The sequence below is a fragment of the Mobula birostris genome, chromosome 3 (assembly GCF_030028105.1).
Source record: "Mobula birostris isolate sMobBir1 chromosome 3, sMobBir1.hap1, whole genome shotgun sequence".
Classification (NCBI taxonomy): domain Eukaryota; kingdom Metazoa; phylum Chordata; class Chondrichthyes; order Myliobatiformes; family Myliobatidae; genus Mobula; species Mobula birostris.
This window is the reverse complement of record NC_092372.1, coordinates 17,645,652-17,666,538: the sequence shown is the minus strand read 5'-3', so window position 1 is coordinate 17,666,538 and position 20,887 is coordinate 17,645,652. Positions and strand designations below refer to the sequence as shown.

Genomic DNA, 20,887 nt, shown 5'->3' with positions numbered 1-20,887 from the left:
AAGTGTACGGTATTTCTAAAAATAAAGGTGATAGATTCCTTGGAAAAAATTGTGATGGGTGAAGGGGTAAGTTATCAAAACAAGTTACACACCAGACAAGAATATATAGAGGCTTCCCATGTTACAGAAAACATGACTTATGGAAGTCTGAGTTTATGCAAAACTTAAAATGATTGTAAAATAGTTATGCAAATACAAACACCTTCAGAAGTAATGGAAAAGAGGTAGCAGCTAATAGATTTAAAAGTGTTTACATGTAACCTTTCCATAGAATTTAAATTGCCTTTTCAAAGATATGTTGACAGTCACATTGTGGGGCTGGTTAAGAGAATTGCTTTGTAAACTATCAAAGCAATGTCTTTCATTTTTGCTTGTAAAATACTTCAATCAATAAAACATCCATTGATAACCTGAGCCCATTAAAACAAGCCCATTAGATTTCGGACATTTTAATCCTATGCCATTGTGACTACACAATTCAATTTCAAGTTTATTTTCATTACCTTATGCACAAGTACACATATGCACTAGTGCATTGAAAAGCTCATTTGTAGCAGTGTTACAAGGTCATAACATCATTCACACAAAACAAAGTAAATGTCGATTATAAACAATTTTTACACAGAAAAAGCAATTAGAACAGGAACAGTCCATTTTAGTGAAACATTATCAGAGTCATAATAAAGTTTCTGAACTATAGTCATGACTGCTGGTTGGTTCAAGAACAGAACAGCTCATCGGGAAGACAATAAGTAAATATTCATGTTAATCAACCTTCTTTGAAATTGTTCACTCCTGAGGTTACGAAGAATCAAATCACAGACAGTTCCCAGTTATGTAACCTGTGTAATGTGTGTATTTAGAAGAATGGGAACGATACAATTGTTCAAGTGATGATAGAGTTGGCCAAAAGATCCTAACACAAATAATTTTACAAATAAGTAACAATGTTTCAGTTTCAGTGTAGTTGGTAAAATATAAAGCTGTTGTTATTATAGGATAAGTTGAAATGTGGTTAAATTGAAATCCAAGGGTGGAGTTGGCTAATCAGAATCAGAATTAGGTTTAATATCACCAGCAGATGTCATGAAATTTTTTAACTTTGTGACAGCAGTACAATGCAATTCATAATAATACAGAGGGAAAAAAGCTGTGAATTACAGTATGTATATGTAATTCATACAGTGCCTATAAAAATTACAGTGCCTATAAAAATTATTCACCCTCCCTTGGAAATTTTTATGTTTTATTGTTTTACAGACCCGGCTGGTGGCATAATGGCATCAGCGTCGGACTTCGGGACGAAAGGTCCCGAGTTCAAGTCCAGCCGGCTCCCCTGCACGCTTTCAATCTGTGCTGGAGCACGAGCTGGTGATCTCTTTGGAAACACGCTCCCGGCAGAAGGCAATGGCAAACCACTGCTGTAACTTGCCTCGTACGCGGTTCCCCACTACGTCAGAGAGGCGTGGAGGGAAATCATCCGCTAACCGGAGAAACTCCGAATGCGACATACCTTTCCTTTTTATTGTTTTACAGCAGTGAAGCACACTGGATTTAATTAGGCTTTTTTTGACTCTGATCAACAGAAAAAGACTCCCTTGTGTCAAAGTGAAAGCAGATCTCTACAAAGTGATCTAAATAAATTAAAATATAAAACACAAAATAATTGATTGCATAAGTATTCACCTCCCACCCATTAATATGACACACTAAATCATCACTAGTGCAGCCAATTGGTTTTAGAGGTCACATAATTAGTTAAATAGAGGTCACCAAATGCACCTGTATCTGTAAAGTCCAGCTGCTGGTGAGTAAGTATCCTGGCGAAAACTACACCATGAAGACAAAAGAACACTCCAAGCAACTCTGGTTATTGAAAACCACAAGTCAGGAGGTAGATACACGAAAATTTCCAAGTCACTGAATATTCATTGGCGTACAGTTTAATCAATCATCAAGAAATTGAAAGAATATGGCACAGCTGTAAATCTGCTTAGAACAAGCTGTCCTCAAAAACTGAGTGACTGTGTAAGAAGGGGGCCTAGTGAAGGAGGCCAGCAGGAGACCTATGACAACTCTGGAGAGTTACCAACTTCAGTGGCTGTGATGGGAGGAACTGCATACAACAACTGTTGCTCGGGTGCCTCACCAGTCACAGCTTTATGGGACCGTGGCAAAGAGAAAGCCACTGTTGGGGAAAAAAAACTCACATGAAATCTTGGCTAGAGTTTGCCAGAAGGCATGTGGGAGACCCTGATTTCAGCTGGAAGAAGGTTCTATGGTTGGATGAAACAAAATTGAGCTTTTTGGCCATCAGACTAAACGCTATGTTTGGCATAAGCCAAACACCACACAGTCAAAAACACACAGTCCCGACCGTGAAACGTGGTGGCTGCATCATGCTGTGGGGATGCTTCACTGCAGCAGGCTCTGTAAGGCTTGTGAAGGTAGAGGGTAAAATTAATGTAGCAAAGTACAGGGAAATCCTGAGGAAAACTTGGACAGTCTGCAAGAGAAATGTGACTTGGGGGAAGATTTGTTTTCTAGCAAGATAATGACCCCAAGCATAAAGCCAAATCTACACTAGAATGGCTTTTAAACAACAAAGTTAATATCCTGGAGTGGCCAAGTCAGAATCCAGACCTCAATCCAATTTGTGGCTGGACTTGAAAAGGGCTGTTCTTTCATGCTCCTCATGCAATCTTTATACTTTATTGTCGCCAAACAATTGGTGCTAGAACGTACAATTATCACAGTGATACTTGATTCTGATTGAGCAGTTTTGTAAAGAAGAATGGGGAAAAATTGCATTGTCCAGATATGCAAAGCTGATAGAGACCTAGCCACACGGACTCAAGGTTGTAATTGCTGCCAAAGGAGCATCTACTAAATACTGACTTGAAGGGGTTGTGTTGAGTCCAGATTAGATTCTCAAAGATATTGACACCCAGGAACTTGAAATTGCTCGCTGTCTCCTCTTCTGATCTTCTGTGAGGATTGGTTTGTGTTCCTTCATCTTACCCTTTCTGAAGTCTACAGTCAGTTCTTTGGTCTTAATGATGTTGAGTGCAAGCTTGTTGCTATGACGCCACTCAACTAGCTGGTATATCTTGCTCCTGTATGCCCTCTCGTCACTATCTGAGATTCTACCCACAATGACTGTATCGTCAGCAGATTACGGATGGCGTTTGATTTATGCCTAGCCACACGGTAATGTGTGTGGAGAGAGTAGAGCCGTGGGCTATACACATATTCCTGAGGTGCGCAAATGTTGATTGTCAGCAAGGTGGAAATGTTATTTCCAATCCACACAGATTGTGGTCTTCCACTTCAGAAGTCGAGGATTCAGTTGCAGAGGGAGGTACAGAGGCCCAGGTTCTGTAGCTTTTTGATGAGAGCTGTAGGAATGCTGCTGTTGAACGCTGAGCTGTAGTCAATAAATAGCACCCTGACATAGGGTATTTGTATCGTCCAGGTGATTCAAGGCCACATGGGGAGCCAATGAGATCGCGTCCGCTGTAGACCTATTGAGGTATTAGGCAAATTGCAGCGAGTATATGAAACGGCATAATTTTCAGGTGATTGGAGGAAAGTATAGGGAGGATGTCAGAGACGGGTTCTTTTGCACAGAGAATGCTGGGTGCATCAGATGCCCTGCCAGGTGTGGTTGTATAAGCAGATATGTTAGGGATATTTAAGATATTTATAGTTAGGTGATGTAATAATGAATGATAGAATAATGGAGGGCTACGTAGGAGTGAATGGTTAGATTGAACTGAAAATAGGTTAAAAGGTCAGCATATCATTGTGAGCTAAAAGGCCTGTACTGTGCTGTAATGTTCTATGTAGAGTTATACACGATTATTAGCAGTAATAGAACAGGCTTTTTCCACTGAGTTTGGGTGAGACTAAAAGTAGAAGTCATGGGCTAAGTGTCAAAGGTGAAATGTTTAAGGTGAATATGAGGAAGAACTTCTTCACTCAGAGGGGAGTGAGAGTGTAGAATGAGCCGCCAGTGGAAGTGGTGGGTGTGGGATCAATTTCAATATTTAAGAGAAATTTGGATAGATATAGTACTGTGCAAACATCGTAGGCACATATCGATAGCTAGGGTGATTACGACTTTTGCACAGTACTATACTTCTCAGCGTAGAGCAGAAAGCGAGATTGTAAATCCAGCGGGAGAAAAGGATATTGTGAATGGCAAAGGTGGAGCACTGCAGGAGTGTGTGGGACAGGTGGCAGAGGAGTGCCGGAGCGGACTAGAGTGGCACGTGGGCTGACACACCCAGCCCTGAGACACAAGGCAAGGTCATTAGATTCCAAACAATTGGTTTATTGATCATTACAGAATGTCTCCCTGGTGCTTTCTGCTCCCTCCCCTCTCCCTTCCCCTTTTCCCAAACATGATTCCCCTCTCCCTGCCCCCTTCCCACTCTCAGTCCCCAATAGAGACCCATATCAGAATCAGGTTTATCATCACTCACGTACGTCATTAAATTTGTTTTTCCTTTGCAGCATCAGTACAGTGCAATACATAAAATTACTACAGTACTGTGGAAAAGACATGGGTACGTTATCTCTACATATGTGCTTAAGGCTTTTACACAGTACTGTACATGAATTGGAGGCATATGGAGGGCTATGGTTCGGGTCCAGGTCAATGGGACTAGGCTGCAGAGTAGTTCGACATGGAGTAGATGGGCAGAAAAGCCTGGTTCTATGCTTTAGTGTTCTATGATTATGTCTTTCTAACTCTAATAAAATTAATTTTTGAAATTGATCTCTATTGTTAAATGTGTACTTTGGAATATACTTACAGTGGATCGAAGGACTAAGGAATGGTTGGTTGTTTGAAGAGCTGAACCTGGCATTGCCATACAAATTGCAATATTTAGTTGCTCCATGCAATGCAATTGAAGTATTACAGCAGCTGATTTTCACAGCCTTGTCAGTGCACTGAGGAAAAAAAATACAGTAAGACCTGAGAGACATACCAGAGGATACTTCCTTGTTGTCATTCAGGGAACGAGATCATTCAGTCAGCATCGAAACAGAGCAACAGTGCCTGTCGTAAAGCTGGGAAGATCATCCACTTAGTGGTTACCATGTCATAGCAAGGTAGAGCATTGCACGTTCACTGGGTTGAGCTAGATAGAGGCTGATATTTACAGGTATCTGGGGTTAAACTCCATTTGATATTTCTTTGTCCACATCTGCAACTGATCCATATTGTGTTGTATTCTTTGCCATCTTCTACACAGTATTCACAACCAATGTTCCCCCTAAGGTGTGTGTGTGTGTGTGTGTGTGTGTGCGCGCGCACGCGCACACATCTTTTGTCACTAACGCGCAATGGAACTTGAAACTGCGCACAAACAAGAGAAAATCTGCGGATGCTGGAAATCTGAGTAACACACACAAAATGCTGGAGGAACTCAGCAGGCCAGGCAGCATCTATGACGTAGATTGGGAGATGGCTTCGCTGAGCATCTGTGCTCCATCTGCCAGAACAAGCGGGATCTCCCAGTGGCCACCCATTATAAGTCCTGTTCCCATTCCTATTCCGATATGTCCATCCATGGCCTCCCCCATTGTCATAATAAGGCCACACTTAGGTTGGAGAAACAACACTTTATATTACTTTTGGGTAGCCTCCAATCTGATAGCATGAATATTAACTTGTGAAACTTCCACTAATTCCCACCCCTGCCACCTCACCATTTCCCATCCCATTTTCCCTCTCTCACCTTATCTCCTTGCCCACCCATCACCTCTCTCTGGTGCTCCTCCTCCCTCTTTCTTTCTCCATGGCCTTCTGTCACTTTCATCAGTCAACTATCCAGCTCTTTACTTCATCCCTCCCCCTCCAGTGTTCACCTATCACCTGGTGGTTCTCCCTTCCCTCTTCTCCCCCCCTCCCCCTTTTAAATCTACACCTCAGCTTTTTTTCTCCAGTCCTGCCGAAGGGTCTCGGCCCGAAACGCCGACAGTACTTTTTTTCATAAATGCTGCCTGGCCTGATGAGTCCCTCCAGCATTTTGTGTGTGTGTTGCTTAAACTGTGCACAAAAAGTTGTCACCTATCTCGTTGGCATGTTAAGTATATTTCACGATTGTAGGCAATTGCATTTCCTTTTCCGAATTCAGATATGCGCAGTGTTGACAACGTGGAGTTTGGGATGGTTTTTCCGTAGATTTTATAATGGCTTATTTATACTATCTTTGTTAAAGAAATTATTCAGTGCGCACATGCTGTTGTCACTGGGCAAAAAATTGCACAGCGCAAGATTTTTGCACACACTGGTCATTACAAATTAGAGGGAGCATTGTCCACAACTCCACCAATCTTTGTATCATTTGCAAACTTACTCACCCACCCATCTGCATTTTCATCCAAGTTATTTATATACATCACAAACAGCTGAGGTCCCACACAGATCCCTGTGGAATGCTACTAATTAGAGACTTCCAGCTCAAATAAGTCCCTTCAACCTTTACCATCTGTCTTCTCTGCAAACCAGTTCTGAGTCCGAACAGCCAATTTGCCACAGACCTCATGCATCCTAATCTTCTGAATTTGCCTCCCATGAGGTACTTTGTCAAATGCTTTTCTAAAATCGATGTAGACAACATCCACTGTTCTTCTTACGTCAATCTCCCTCATTACCTTGTCAAAAACTCACTTGACTTGCCCTGCACAAAGCCATGCTGGTTCTCCCTAATTAGCTTGTGGGTTTCCAAATGCTCATATAGCCCATCTCTAAGAATTTTCTCCAGCAATTTTCCTACAACTGACATGAGACTCACTGGTCTATAGTTTCCAAGATTTTCCCATGTCCCCTTCTTAAATACCAACCAAGGTAGCAAAACCCAAAAAATTTATAATGCTTTGTGAACACAAGAAGGTAGGTAAATGTCACAGATGCTCTTTTCTTAGAGACAAGGCATAAAATGGGTAGGTAGTATTGAGCAGAGTAGCAGAAACATACTGAACTCAACTTCTAACCTTTGAGTTTCCAAATGACACATCTGCATTAGCTATGTTTATTTCGATCATTTTTCCTGCCGTAAAACTCTCTTATTGTCTGTGTTCCACAGTGAGAATACCCTCCAGTTATGTCTGCTCCCAACTCTGCCTTAACTACTATCCAAAGATAATGATATCCTTACTGCCACTGAAATTGTTTGCAGTTAGTACCTCAATTTTCCATATAAATTGCTTTATTGATCATGTTGGAGCTTGTCATCTCAGACTGGAGTTTGATCTCAACAAGACAATAAGTTAAAGTCTCAAAATCGAAAGTCTGACTCCCAAATGCAACTTTCTCACCCCCACCACCACCACCATATCATCTGCAGAGTTATTTACATATCTCAATGATGGTCACTTATGCTTACTTATTTAATTTGTAATGAACTTTGAGATTTAACAACTTCCAAATGATATTTCGGGTTTGAGCATATCCTGTTGATAAATGACTTTCCAGAGCTGATTATACGCAGGAATCAAACATGATTTCCTGCCACCTCTTAAGCAATTGGCTTACCTTCCCAAAATCTGAAGGTCTTTTTGCCTCTGTGTTTCAAACCCCACTTGATCCAATGATCTGGATCTCCCATGACTGATCAGAAGCCTCCCACAACCCATCAATGAGATAGATCAGCTGGCTGAGTGGTGTCACAGCTGCAACCTTGCACATGACATCGATTGTGGACTTCAGGAAGGGGAAGTCAGAAGAACACCTACAAGTCCTCACCAAGGTGTGAGCAGCTTTGAGTTTCTGCCTGTCACCATCTCAAAGGATCTATCCTGGGGCCAACATACTGATGCATCAGAAAGAAGGCATGCCAGCAACTATACTTCATTTGGAGTTTGTGGAGAATTGGTACATCATCTATAGATGTACCATATGGAGAGCATTCTGACTGGTTACACCACAGCGCTAAGCAGTATTACATCCATATTGTACTGTCTCAATACTTTTATATTTGTGTGCTGTAGCACTTGTTTATTCGCAGTTATTTTGTAAATAACACTATTCTTTGCATTTCTGGTCAGATGCTAAATGCAATTCATTGGCTTTGTATCTGTACTCGGCGCAATGACAATAAAGTTGAATCTAATCTAATCTAATCACTGCCTGGGTATGGGGTCTCCAATATGCAGGATCAAAGAGACTGCACAGGGTTGTAGACTCTGCCAGTTCTATCATGGACACAAGCCTCCCTGCCTTTGCAGACATCATCAAAAGGCAGTCTTAAGAAGGTGACATCCATCATTAAGGTTGATCACCGCCTGGGGCATTCCCTTTTCTCTTTACTACTGTCAGGGAGCAGATACAAGAGCCTTATAATCCACACTCAATAATTTTGGAACAGCTTCTTCCCCTCTGCCATCAGATTTCTGAACAGACTGTGAACCCATGAACCCTACCTCACTCTTCCTTTTTTGCACTATTTAGACCATAAAACATAGAACAGTACAGCACAGTATAGGCCCTTTGGTCCATAATGTTGTGTTGATCCTTGAATCTACTCTAAGAGGTGGCGCCAGCGAGCAATTCGACCAATGGCGACACCCTTCAGACAGTTAATGAAATTACTTTTTCTTTCAAATATGTTTCTACTACTAAACTGCACACAATTGGAATCTGTGATTTACATTTTTCGGGCCAATTCAGCCATCTGGTGCTTTGCTGTCTCTAAGAGAGCTCAGTGAGGTTTGGAACGGAGTATGTAGCCTGAGCTCATGATCGACCTCACTTCTTGCCGATCATGCTGATTAATCAACGAGGACAAGAGCGGAAGGCGAGCGGGTGTTCTGCACTGTCTGCCTGCATTTGACCGAGTACCCTCTCCCTCTTGTTTGCTGCTGCTGGGGGAAGGTACAAGGGTCTTGGGCTGTGGGCAAAGTTTGATCGGCATGGTTTGTAGAGGATTCTGCAGTTCATATTATATGTGTGTCTGGTTTCTGGTTGTCCATATTTTTTTTTTCATTGCTATTTTGTGCGATTTTGATCGGGGCAGACTGGCTCTGCTGTCTACAGTCAATGAACACAGAGCTGAACTGAACTGAACTGAACCAAACTGAATATTCCTGAACTGTTTCCAGGACTCTATGCTTTGATGTTTAATATTCTGTGTGTTATTCGCTCATTGAATTGACTTCATTTCTTACATCCTTCACGCACATGAGGAGTAAAGATCTTTACATTACGTCTCCGTCTGAATGTGCAATGTGCAATTATAGTAATTTGAAATAAATAGTATGTACAGTAAGATATACAACAGAACAGTCAATATAGCTTTTGCTGTTTGCATGGTTTGTTCTTTTTTTGCATGTAGGGTCTTTGATGTTTTCCTTGAACGGGTTCCGTGGTGTTTCTTTGTTTCGTGGGTGTCTGCAGGAAGACAAATCTCAGGTTTCTATACTGCATCCATACTTTGATAATAAATGTACTTTGTATCTTTAGATCTTTCATCAAAACCTTCCTTCCCACCTAGCCCTCCATTTTTCTTTCATCCCTGTGCTTATCTAAGTGTCTCTTAAATGTCCCTAATGTATCTGCCTCTTACTACCACCCCTGGCAGCATGTTCTATGCAGTCAACACTCTGAAAAAATAACTTACCTCTGACATCCCCCCCCATTACCTCCATGCAGTTTAAAATTATACCCCTCGCATTAGCCATCTCCACCTTTTAGATTTTTTTTAGATTATGAGGACACTCAATCCTCGTATGTTGTCATTTAGAAATGCATGCATGCATTAAGAAATGATACAATGTTCCTCCGGAGTGATATCACAAAAAAAGCAGGACAAACCAAAGACTAACACTGACAAGACCACGTAATTATAACATATAGTTACAGTACTTGGGAAAAGACTCTGGCTTTGTAGTAAATCAATTTGTTTGTTGTAACATACGGTAATTTTTATATCTTGCACGTTACCGCTGCCACAGAACAACAAATTTCATGACGTTTGTCAGAGATAATAAAATCTGCTTTTGATTTAGAAAAAATACCTTAACCTGCGTGTCTCTTCTCCCTGCTGCCTGACAGCTTGTCAGCAAGCTATCCCCACAGCCTGCCGTGGAGAGAAGAAACAAATGCGTCAGATTTCCTTCCAGTAATTTCTTACAGGATCTCTGAGTTACGGTCAGTGTGGATATCCAGTTTACTTTCCTACCTGCCATTTGCAGCTTCAACCTCCACTCTATTTCTCGATCATGCTCATCTTCCTGTAAATGTTGGCGTGTTCCCCCTTCATATCATTTTAATGTGCTTGCTAAACTACTATTCTCAAATACAGGATGAGATCCAGAACCACGTTTTTATTCCTTGTTCATGCTCTGATTTTGGATATGGGAAATACACTCAGTAGCCACTTTAATGCAAATATCTCATCAGCCATTCATACAATCAGCTATACAATGTATAAACGCATTGAAGTGTGTGTTAGATTATATTAGATTAATTTTATTTGTCACGTACATCAAAACATAACAGTGAAACACCTCATTTTGTGTGCGTTGCTGTGGATTTCCAGCATCTGCAGACTTTCTCATGTTTACAATATAATCTAATGATTCTTATAATCAAGTTATGCAAAATCATTCTGTACATTTGATCATGATCGGTAACTAGCTAGCAATGAAGCAAAATTAATCCGAAGCAATTCTGTTTTGAAAATGCAAGGTAAATCTTTGTGCTTGATGGGAGCTAAGCTTTGTTATGAATTTTATCTTTCATATATAGAACTGAAGAAAGCGACCGTCTTGGTTTGTAAAATAATAATCTGATGTTATGCAGTTGAATTATTCCAGGTTCTTAAAGGGTTTGTCAGAATCCATGAAAAAAAAATACTTCTCTTGAAAGCTGAAGTATCTAGGGATGCATATTTGGAAGGAAAAGGCCAACCACGCAGAATCTTTGCATCCATAAATGATATATAAAGTAACTCGGAATCTTCTTCGAAGCAGAGAGAACAAGTAATTTATAAAAGTAATCAGGTTTGCTTCTGTAAGCAAAATTAATTGAGGTTCAGATGCATGAGAGAGCTGTCAAAAAACAACACTGTGGCTTTTACTTCCGAAAATTTCTGAGCATTATCGGAGCTGTCCAGGCCCCAGAATCTGTGATTCCTTTTGACTATTCAGAATGAACAATATATACACCTACACAAAGGATTCCTTTCAAGTTTAACAAAGCATACAGTTATAAAAGAAAGCATTTTTTTCTGGGGTATCCTGCTGGATGCATTACAAAATATTAAAAGCAGTGGGAGTAGTGGTAATTGCTTTGATTAATCATAACCAACAGATCACCATTCCTTCATTTCCGTTGTTTTCCTTCTTTGATAGAGTAGAGTGAACAGTCTTCAAGCTCACAATCATGTGGCATGAATCTTGTGGTTTAAAAAACCTGCCCTCTTCCTTCTCAGACCTGATGAAGGGTCTTGGCCTGAAACGTCGCCTCTTCATTTCCCACCATTGATGCTACCTGCCCTGCTGAGCTCCTCTATCAGCTTCTGCACTGCTGCCAGTCTCAGCTTCTACATTCTCTTGTGTCTCTGCAGTGTGATGTGGAGGCAACTGATAATAAGATTGACCTGTGGTGACATGCATTAAGTGAAGGGACAGAGTAGATTAGTATGAATATGAAGAAATATAGCATGAATTTGCAAGTAGAGATTCTCTGCCATCTTTTTTTGGCTGTCTGGAACAATTTTGGTTTAGAATAATACCTGGTCTGTGATGAAATATCTCCAGTATTGAATTTTGTATTTCTTGTAATCATTTGTTATAGCAAAACGGAATTGTACAAATCCCAGAATGCTAAACTAATATGTTGCTTCACATGTACTTGGCCACAAGAAATTTGCTTACCAAAGGAATACGTCACTTGCAGCACCTAATATACTGTAGAAATAAGCAGCAGAGATGAGTAAACCACAGATGGTAGAGTACAACAACTGTATCGGAAGGACTGAGCTTGCTGGAAATAGTAACCTCACCTCATTCTTACGTGTAAAAAGAACACTTTGTAAATGGTGTTGGAGATCTCTTACCACCCCTAGTGGGAGTGGAGGTCAACTTCTCCCTTGCAAGTAATAAAGGTGCATGATGATATTATGTTTTTGTGAGACTTACTGGAGAGATAATTGACATCTGTGTTGACAATCCATTGTTGAACTAGTGCTCAGCAATAATATTCCTAAGTATTTGCAATTGCAAGATCAATGTTTATATTTTCTTTTGGACAGCAAGTATTTAATACATATCTATCTTATTCAGTCTTGAAATTTGGTACTTGGTTGAATCATTTCTGTGGTAATTCCATTTTAGATTGAAGAGAATGGAAGGGAAACTGTTTACTAATGTCCTTTCACAGTAGTTGCCTCCTCTGTCATCTTGCCAGATTCAGTCACCTTTAGCCTTTTGTCAGTTCCAACTATCACCAATTTCTTCCAGTACTATTCACACCATCTCCATCTGCCATTCACCCTTCCCCACCTCGATACTGGGATCATTCTCACGAACCTTTTCTGGACCAGTTCCAATGCCAGCACATCCTTTCTTAGATAAGGTGCCCAAACTGCTGGCAATACTCCGTGTCAACTGACCAATACATTACAAAGCCTTAGATCCTGTCTTTTATATTCTAGTCCTCTGGAAATGAATGCTAACAGTCCTGACATATGACTGTTTTCTTTTTTGAACACTTGAATGTGTTTCCTAAAATGTGATGACCAGAATTGAGCATGACAGTCCAGCAATGATTTAACCAGTGTTCAATGGTTCAAATTAATATCAGTGAATCTATACAGTATACAACCTGAAATTCTTGCTCTTCGCAGACATTCATGAAACAGAAAAAAAGCCAAATGACAGAAACGTCAGAATCCCAAAGCCTCCCTCCCCCTCTCATGCACAAGCAGCAGCAAAAGAATGAACCCTCCCCCCCTTGCTCCAGCAAAAGCACCAACCCCCCCACCCCACCACCACCACCCACCATGCAGGCAATAGCAAAGCCCCCAAAGAGACCTCGAGCTGGAGTCCATCTGAAAATGACAGTCTATGCCCCAACACTTTGGTATCTCAGACAGGCTCTCTCTTACTAGCGAGGACGAGAGAGGTCACTCCTGCAACAGATGAGCGACAGAGGGACCAAAAGCTTGCAATCTGTCGTGTTGCCTCACTACCCCCCCACCATCGAGTGAGAATGAGGGAGTGGGAGATCGAGATCGAGGCTTTCTTCCTCCAGCAGCGCGCGCACACTCCGTGTTTTATAATTCATCTGGCATGGATAAAGTTCATCACTGATTCGGAGCAGATAAATCTCAGAAACTAACACTTCAATCATAACACTCCTTTTGTTTGCATTGACAGAACATTTGTCAGACACTCTGGTGCTCGGTGAATGGCAGTTGTCGTTCTAAATTGGATGCTGCAGCAGACGGGACTAGCTGTGGAGAGAAAAAGGTATGAAAAGTGTTCAAAGTAAATTTATTATCAAAGTACAAATGTGTCACCATTTATCGGTGGTTCTGTACCAGGCCATGATGCAAACTGTCAGGGCAGTCTCCACTGTGCATCTATAGAAGTTTGTTAAAGTTTTAGATGACATGCCGAAGCTGTACAAACTTCTACAAAAGTAGCAGCACTGTTGTGCCTTCTTTGTGATGGCTTGTGCGTTGGTCCCAGGACAGATTCTCTGATATGATAATGTCACGGAATTTAAAGTAACTAACCCTCCGCACCTGCAATTCCCTATTGAGGGCTGGCTCATGGATCTTTGGTTTCTCCTTCTGTAGTCAAGAAACGTTAACTGGTGAGCCAGATGCTGTACCTTGTGATATTACAACTATATAAAACCTTGGTTAGACCACACTTGGAATCTTGTGTTCAGTTCTGGTCACGCCATTACAGGACGAATGTGGAAACTTTAGAGAGGGTCCAGAGGAGTTTTACCAGGATGCTGCTTGGATTAGAGAGCGTGTCTTGTGAGGACAGATTGAGCAAGCTAGGACTTTTCATTTTTAAGCAAGGAAGATGAGAGGTATCTTGATAGAGGTGTCAACAATGACAAGAGCATGGATTGGATAGCCAGCACATTTCCCAGCACTGAAGTGGCTTATACACGTGGGCATAGTTTTAAAATGATTAGAGGAAAGTATCAGGGTGATGTCAAAGGTAAATTTTTTTTATACTGAGAGTCATGGGTGTGTAGAATGTGCTAACGGGGTAGTGGTAGATTTAGTTAAGTTAGGGGCATTTAAGAAACTCTCAAAGAAGCGCTCGGCAGAGGATGGTGCTTGGAGAGGCTGTGTAGAAGCGGCTGGTCGGATGCTCGAAGTTTTCAGACGGACTCAGAGTTGGCTGCGGTTGGGTGCTTCCAGTGGTGCTGCATCGGCAAGTCGGCGGCGCTTGGAGGTTCATGGCAGGGAGAGTTTCTCCCTTCTGCCGTCTGCATGAGATGATGAGTTTATCAGGACTTTGAGACTTTTTTTTTACTGTGCCCATGGTCTGCTCTTTATCAAATTATGGTATTGCTTTGCACTGTTGTAACTATATGTTATAATTATGTGGTTTTGTCAGTTTTAGGCTTGGTTTGTCCTCTGTTTTCTTGTGATATCATTCTGGAGAAATGTTGTATCATTTTTTAGTGTATGCATTTCTAAATGACAATAAATGAGGACTGAGTGTCCTCATAATCTAATCTAATCTAAACTAAAATGAAGCACATGGATGAAAGAAAATGGAAGGGTATGTGGTATGGAAGGACTAGATTGATCTTAGGGTAGGTTAGAAGTTTGGCACAACATCATGGACCAAAGAGTCTGTACTGTGCCGATTGTTTGAGGAAAATTGCAATTTAGGCAAAGTATGCCAAGTGGATCAGCAAATATGAATCTGTGTCCTGGTATGTAATCGGACATTAGGGACTGGGTAAGAGAGGAGGCCCTCCATTTGTCAGGATTGACCATGGATGTTGCGTCCCAGCTGCTATGTGATATGCAACCCAGGCAGCAGGCTCCACCTCTCCACGCAGCTGCTGAATTCAAAGGAACAGTAGAGACCGATACAGTTGGGCACCAGTGGTGTTGCGGGAGCTGGCACACAGCTTTGAACTCAACATATGTCCATCTTAAGGACTCCAGCTCCAGATTTTTTTTTGAAGTTTACTCCCAAAGCCTTCCCCATGAGTGGGTACAGCTGAAAGGCAGCAGAGGTTCGAGATCAGAGTTTTCCTTCTCCTACATGAGCTGCCAACCACGGCTGACGAGCCCCGTCTGCCTGAAGCGACTGGTTTTAACGTGCCTGTATCCAGCCTTTGCTCCTTCTCCTGTCAGTAGAAACGGTTCTGCCAGGCTCAGTAGCTGAATCACATGTGAAGGCCAGGAGCCGGACTTGGTTGTCAGAGGCTATTTGAGATGCATGCCATTGGGAGCATCAGAAATAGAATCCAGACTCCATTTTGCAGCGAATGGAGTGAGACGCGTTTTCATCGCGGCTCTAATTTTTATATCTTACATTCCACTGGTAGATCTGTTTTAAGTTTGAAGATTCACTATTTTTGTTGAAGGATTTATTACTGAACTACGACGGCAGCAAGTCGACCTGGTACTGAATTGAGAGGCGACAAGACCCTTCCCAAAACGGAACAAACAGAACAAACAAAGAAATCGGAGGAACTTTCTACTTTAGAAAGAATACTCTCTTCAATACAAAATATGAAACTTGAATTTGGTTGGCTTAACACTAAGACTGATAAACTGATGGATGCTAACGGGAAGCTTGAAAAATCCATCTCTACTGTTCAAGAACCTTTGAAGAATTTGGATTTTCAATTTCAGACGCTCAAACAGACTACTCATCGAATTGAGAGGGAACAGGAGTTATTTAGGCAAACTATTAACGAGCAAGAATTGAAGATGTCATCTATGGAAAAGAAAATTAATGAAGTTACTTTGGAATTATCAAGAATGAAGAAAAAGACGATTGATTTAGATGGCAGAATGCACAGGAGGAATTTACGTATATTGGGCTTGCCTGAAAACACTGAAACCAGTGACCTGTTAAAGTTCTTTTCCGATATACTATATTCACTTTTTAACGAGATTCTTGAAGCAAACCCTGTACTTGATACAGCTCATCGAATCCCACAATCTAAGCCCTCACCCGAACTACGTCCACGGACACTGATACTTTGCTTGCACTACTTTACAACCAAAGAAGCTATACTTCGAGATGCAAGAAAAATGGGTAAGCTAATCTACAATGCAACAGAAGTTTGAATAGTGGAGCACTTTGCTCCGGCGATTTTTGCCGAAAGAAGGAAATACCGGGAACTGATGGTTGAATTATATAAAATAAAATGTTGCCCGTCGCTCCCGTTATCCGGCACGTTTGATTATTTCCCCGCCTGACTCTCAGCCACAAAAGATTAACTCTCCAGATGAAAGTTGGGAATTTATTAAGGGGTTTAAGTCTAAGTTGAATGCAACTTGAGTAGGCAGTCCTGAGCTGGGAGATGTTTATAGATGCCTTGAGGAAAGTTTGTTCTACGTTTTATGGATCTCCGCACAGGACCTGGCTGATTTAATTTTTTGTTCTTGCTTGCCTTAATATTAATATAGCTCTAGGTTTGATGTATATATATATATACTTACTTATTTTTTAGTGATTTGTAAGTTTTAAAAAAAAATTCAGTTGGAATATATTATTTGCTTGGATTTATCCTTTTCTGAATAGATGATTAATATACTTTAGATGAATTTAAGATGGCTGTCGCCAACTACGTTTTAGCTATTGTTAGACATAACAATTACAATATTTGAAATTTGTTCATCTCTTTTATTATGTCTACAATTGGTGGTGTAAGCATATAACTTTGTTAATATAGCTGCAAAATGGAGATTGGGGTTAGGGTCATAGGTTAGCATGCCATCCTTCTATTCGATGGCTTCTTGGTCTTTGGGGGAGAGGGGTGGGGCTATTAGAGTAGTTTTTTTCTCAGCTAGGCAGTTCTGAGAGGTTATATCTTGTATCAATCATGTTGTCACTTCTGGTCAAGTCAGTGCTGTTTTTTTCCTTTGGATCTAATTTGCGCTTGCGCAATAGCTTTCTTTATAAAATTTTAAATTAAATCTTAAACATAGATGCTAATAAAATTAATATAATTTCTTGGAATTTGAATGGCATGAATCATCCTATTAAGCGTAAAAAGATTTTTAAGAAATTAAAGACACTTCATGCGGATATTATTTTCGCGCAAGAAACTCGTACGGAGACAGGATGAAAATCGCTTTTTTAAATTCTGGAAGGGACCTTTATATCATTCTTTATCAATAAATAAAATTAGAGGGGTATCTATTTTTGTTAACTCTAAAATACATTTTGTACATTTTAATACTGTTACTGATTTGATTGGAAGATATTTAGTTGTCACCGGTTTGCTATGTGGTCAAAAGGTAGCTTTGATGTGTGTTTATGCACCTAATCTAGAAAGTCCTGAATTTTTAAAGAAGCTATTTTCCACACTCCCGAATCAAAATGAATATTAGTTGATTATGGGCGGTGACTTTAACTGCTGTCTTAACCCGTCGATTGACAGGTCATCAACCAATCCGTTGCTTCTTAATAATGTGGCGACTTGTACTAATTCTTTTCTATTATAATATGGTTTGGTTGATATTTGGAGATACAAGCAATGATAAAATTTTTCTTTTTTTTCACATGTGCATTATAAATATTCAAGCATTGATTACTTTTTTCTTGATACACGATTGCTGTATTCTATTGCCGATTGTGCGTATGATGTCATCGTGTTGTTGGATCACGCACCTATGAAATTAACTTTGAGGCTTTCTGATAATGTTTTGAAAATGTCACAGTGGAGACTGAATCCCATATTGTTACAAGATCCAACTTTTGTTAGTTTTATCAAGGAATGAATTTCTTTATTTTCTGAACTTAATACAACTGAAGGTATGTCAAAATTGGTTATATGGGATGCGATGAAATCCTTTCTTAGGGGACAGATAATTTCATATTCAGCAGGTTTAAGAAGGAAAACCAAAGCGGAAGTTCTAGTGATTACTAATAAAATTAAAGAGATAGATAAAGCATATTTAGTAAGACCTTGTGAAGATCTATATAAGGAAAAGGTTGAACTCCAAACACAGCATGATCTGCTTTTGACCTTCCCCACTGAGCAGCAACTTTTTAAATCCAAAAGTCAATTTTATATACATGGTGATAAATCAGGTAAGTTGCTGGCTGGTCAGTTGAAGGCAAATATGGTCAGAAGACAGATTTTGAAAATATGTAGATCGGATAGAACTGAAACATTTGCTCCTCATGAAATTAATAAGATATTTATGGATTTCTATTCTAATCTTTATAAATCTGAATTTTCTGATAATACTATCTTTATGAATAGATTTTTGCGAAAATTAAATATACCTAAAATTTCTATTCAAGCTATTAACACATTAGATGCACCTATTAAACAAGAGGAAATAGCTAGGGCTATATCCTCTATGCAACTAGGGAAAGCTCTGGGACCAGATGGATATACAGTGGAATTTTATAAGACTTCTACGGAAATTCTTACGTCACATCTATGTCAAACTTTCACTGATTCTATATCCTCTGGGAATCTTCCGAAAACTTTTTATGGGGCATCCATCTCATTGATTCCTAAAAAAGGAAAAGATCTATCTGAATGTGCCTGCTATAGACCAATTTCCTTATTGAATGTGGACTTTAAAATTCTCTCTAAGATTCTGGCTAATAGGCCTGAGAATATTTTGCCTACTGTTATTTCAAATGATCAAACTGGATTTATTAAAAATAAGTATTCACATTTTAATATTCAAAGTTTGTTAAATAATATTTATTCTCCCTCAGTTAAAGAATCTGAATGTATTATCTCTCTTGATGCAGAGAAAGCCTTTGATAGGGTGGAATGGCCTTATTTATTTCAGGTTTTGGAGAGATTTAATTTTGGTCCGGGATTTATCTCCTGGATCAAACTGATCAAGCCCTGATGGCTGCGGTTATAACTAACAATCAAAAATCTCCTTATTTTAGGCTATTTTGAGGAACCCATCAGGGTTATCCTCTTAGCCCTTTATTATTTAATTTGGCTTTAGAACCACTTGCTATCACTTTTAGGGATTCCAAATCTGTTCAGGGTATTAAGAGAGGGGATAAAGTACATAAGGTTCCGTTGTACGCAGATGATTTATTAGTTTACATTTCAGACCCTAGGAAATCTATTCATTCTATGTTATCCATATTTACTGAATTTAGTACTTTCTCTGGATATAAGTTAAATTTACATAAAATGCATTATTTCCCATTAATAATTATTCAGATCAATATGATCAAATACCTTTTAATATTGCTCAAATTATTTTACCTATCTTGATATTAAAATTACTAAAAATTTTAAAGACTATATAAATATAATTTTTTTCCTTTAATTGAATATACACAACAAATGCTTTCCAAATGCTCGCCTATGATGATGTTGATAATTGGTCGAATAAATGCTATATTTTTATACACATTTCAAGCTGTTCCATCCTTTGTCCCAAAAACATTTTTTGATAGAATAAATTCTATGAGCTTGTCATATGTCTGGAATAATAAAAGCTCTAGAATGAGTAAACCTTGACTGCAAAAATTAAAAAAGATGGTGGCTTGGCCTTACCAAACTTTAGACTCTATTACTGGGCAATTAATATTCGTTATATTACGTTTTGGATTCACTGTATAGATATGTAGAGCTCTCCTTCATGGTTGGACTTGGAGGAGAACTCGGTAAAGGCGTTCTCTTTGGCTTCTTTACTGGGAGCTCCTCTTCCCTTTTTGTTTTCTAAGATTGGTAGACAAGATCTTAGTCCCACTGTTAGACATACATCAGTTTCGCAGATCTTTTGACTTAAATAACTTTGTTCTTTTCAGTAATATCCATTTTAACTTTTTTTAAACCTTCAGTTTTAGATAAGGCCTTTTTTAACATGCAAAACTAAGGGAATAAAAACTCTAACACAAGGAAATCTGCAGATGATGGAATTTCAAGCAACACACATAAAAGTTGCTGGTGAACGCAGCAGGCCAGGCAGCATCTCTAGGAAGAGGTACAGTCGACGTTTCGGGCCGAGACCCTTCGTCAGGTATCACTGAAAGAAGAGCTGGTAAGAGATTTGAAAGTGGGAGGGGGAGTGGGAGATCCAAAATGATAGGAGAAGACAGGAGGGGGAGGGATGGAGCCAAGAGCTGGACAGTTGATTGGCAAAAGCGATATGAGAGGATCATGGGACAGGAGGCCTAGGGAGAAATAAAAGAGGGAGGGAGGGAAAGCCCAGAGGATGGGCAAGGGGTATAGTGAGGGGGACAGAGGGAGATAAAGGAGAGAGAGAGAAAAAGGATGTGTGTATATAAATAAATAACGGATGGGGTACGATGGGGAGGTGGGGCATTAGTGGAAGTTAGAGAAGTCAATGTTCATGCCATCAGGTTGGAGGCCACCCAGACGGATTATAAGGTGTTGTTCCTCCAACCTGAGTGTGGCTTCATCTTTACAGTAGAGGAGGCTGTGGATAGACATATCAGAATGGGAATGGGATGTGGAATTAAAATTGTGTGGCCACTGGGAGATCCTGCTTTCTCTGGCAGACAGAGCGTAGGTGTTCAGCGAAACGATCTCCCAGTCTGCGACGGGTCTCGCCAATATATGGAAGGCCACATCGGGAGTACCAGACACAGTATATCACCCCAGCCGACTCACAGGTGAAGTGTCGCCTCACCTGGAAGGACTGTCTGGGGCCCTGAATGGTGGTAATAGAGGAAGTGTAAGGGCATGTGT

At 40.1% G+C, this 20,887-nt stretch overlaps 1 protein-coding gene across 2 annotated transcripts in view; it reads left to right on the top strand.

Annotated features, from left to right (window-relative positions):
* LOC140194909 (A disintegrin and metalloproteinase with thrombospondin motifs 12-like) overlaps positions 1 to 20,887 on the top strand; it is a 688,485-nt gene that overhangs the window by 292,222 nt on the left and 375,376 nt on the right. For both annotated transcript variants that reach the window (XM_072252276.1, XM_072252277.1), the window contains exon 10: positions 13,396 to 13,488. In XM_072252276.1, coding sequence (XP_072108377.1) covers positions 13,396 to 13,488 — 93 coding nt within the window. The remainder of the gene's footprint in view (positions 1 to 13,395; positions 13,489 to 20,887) is intronic.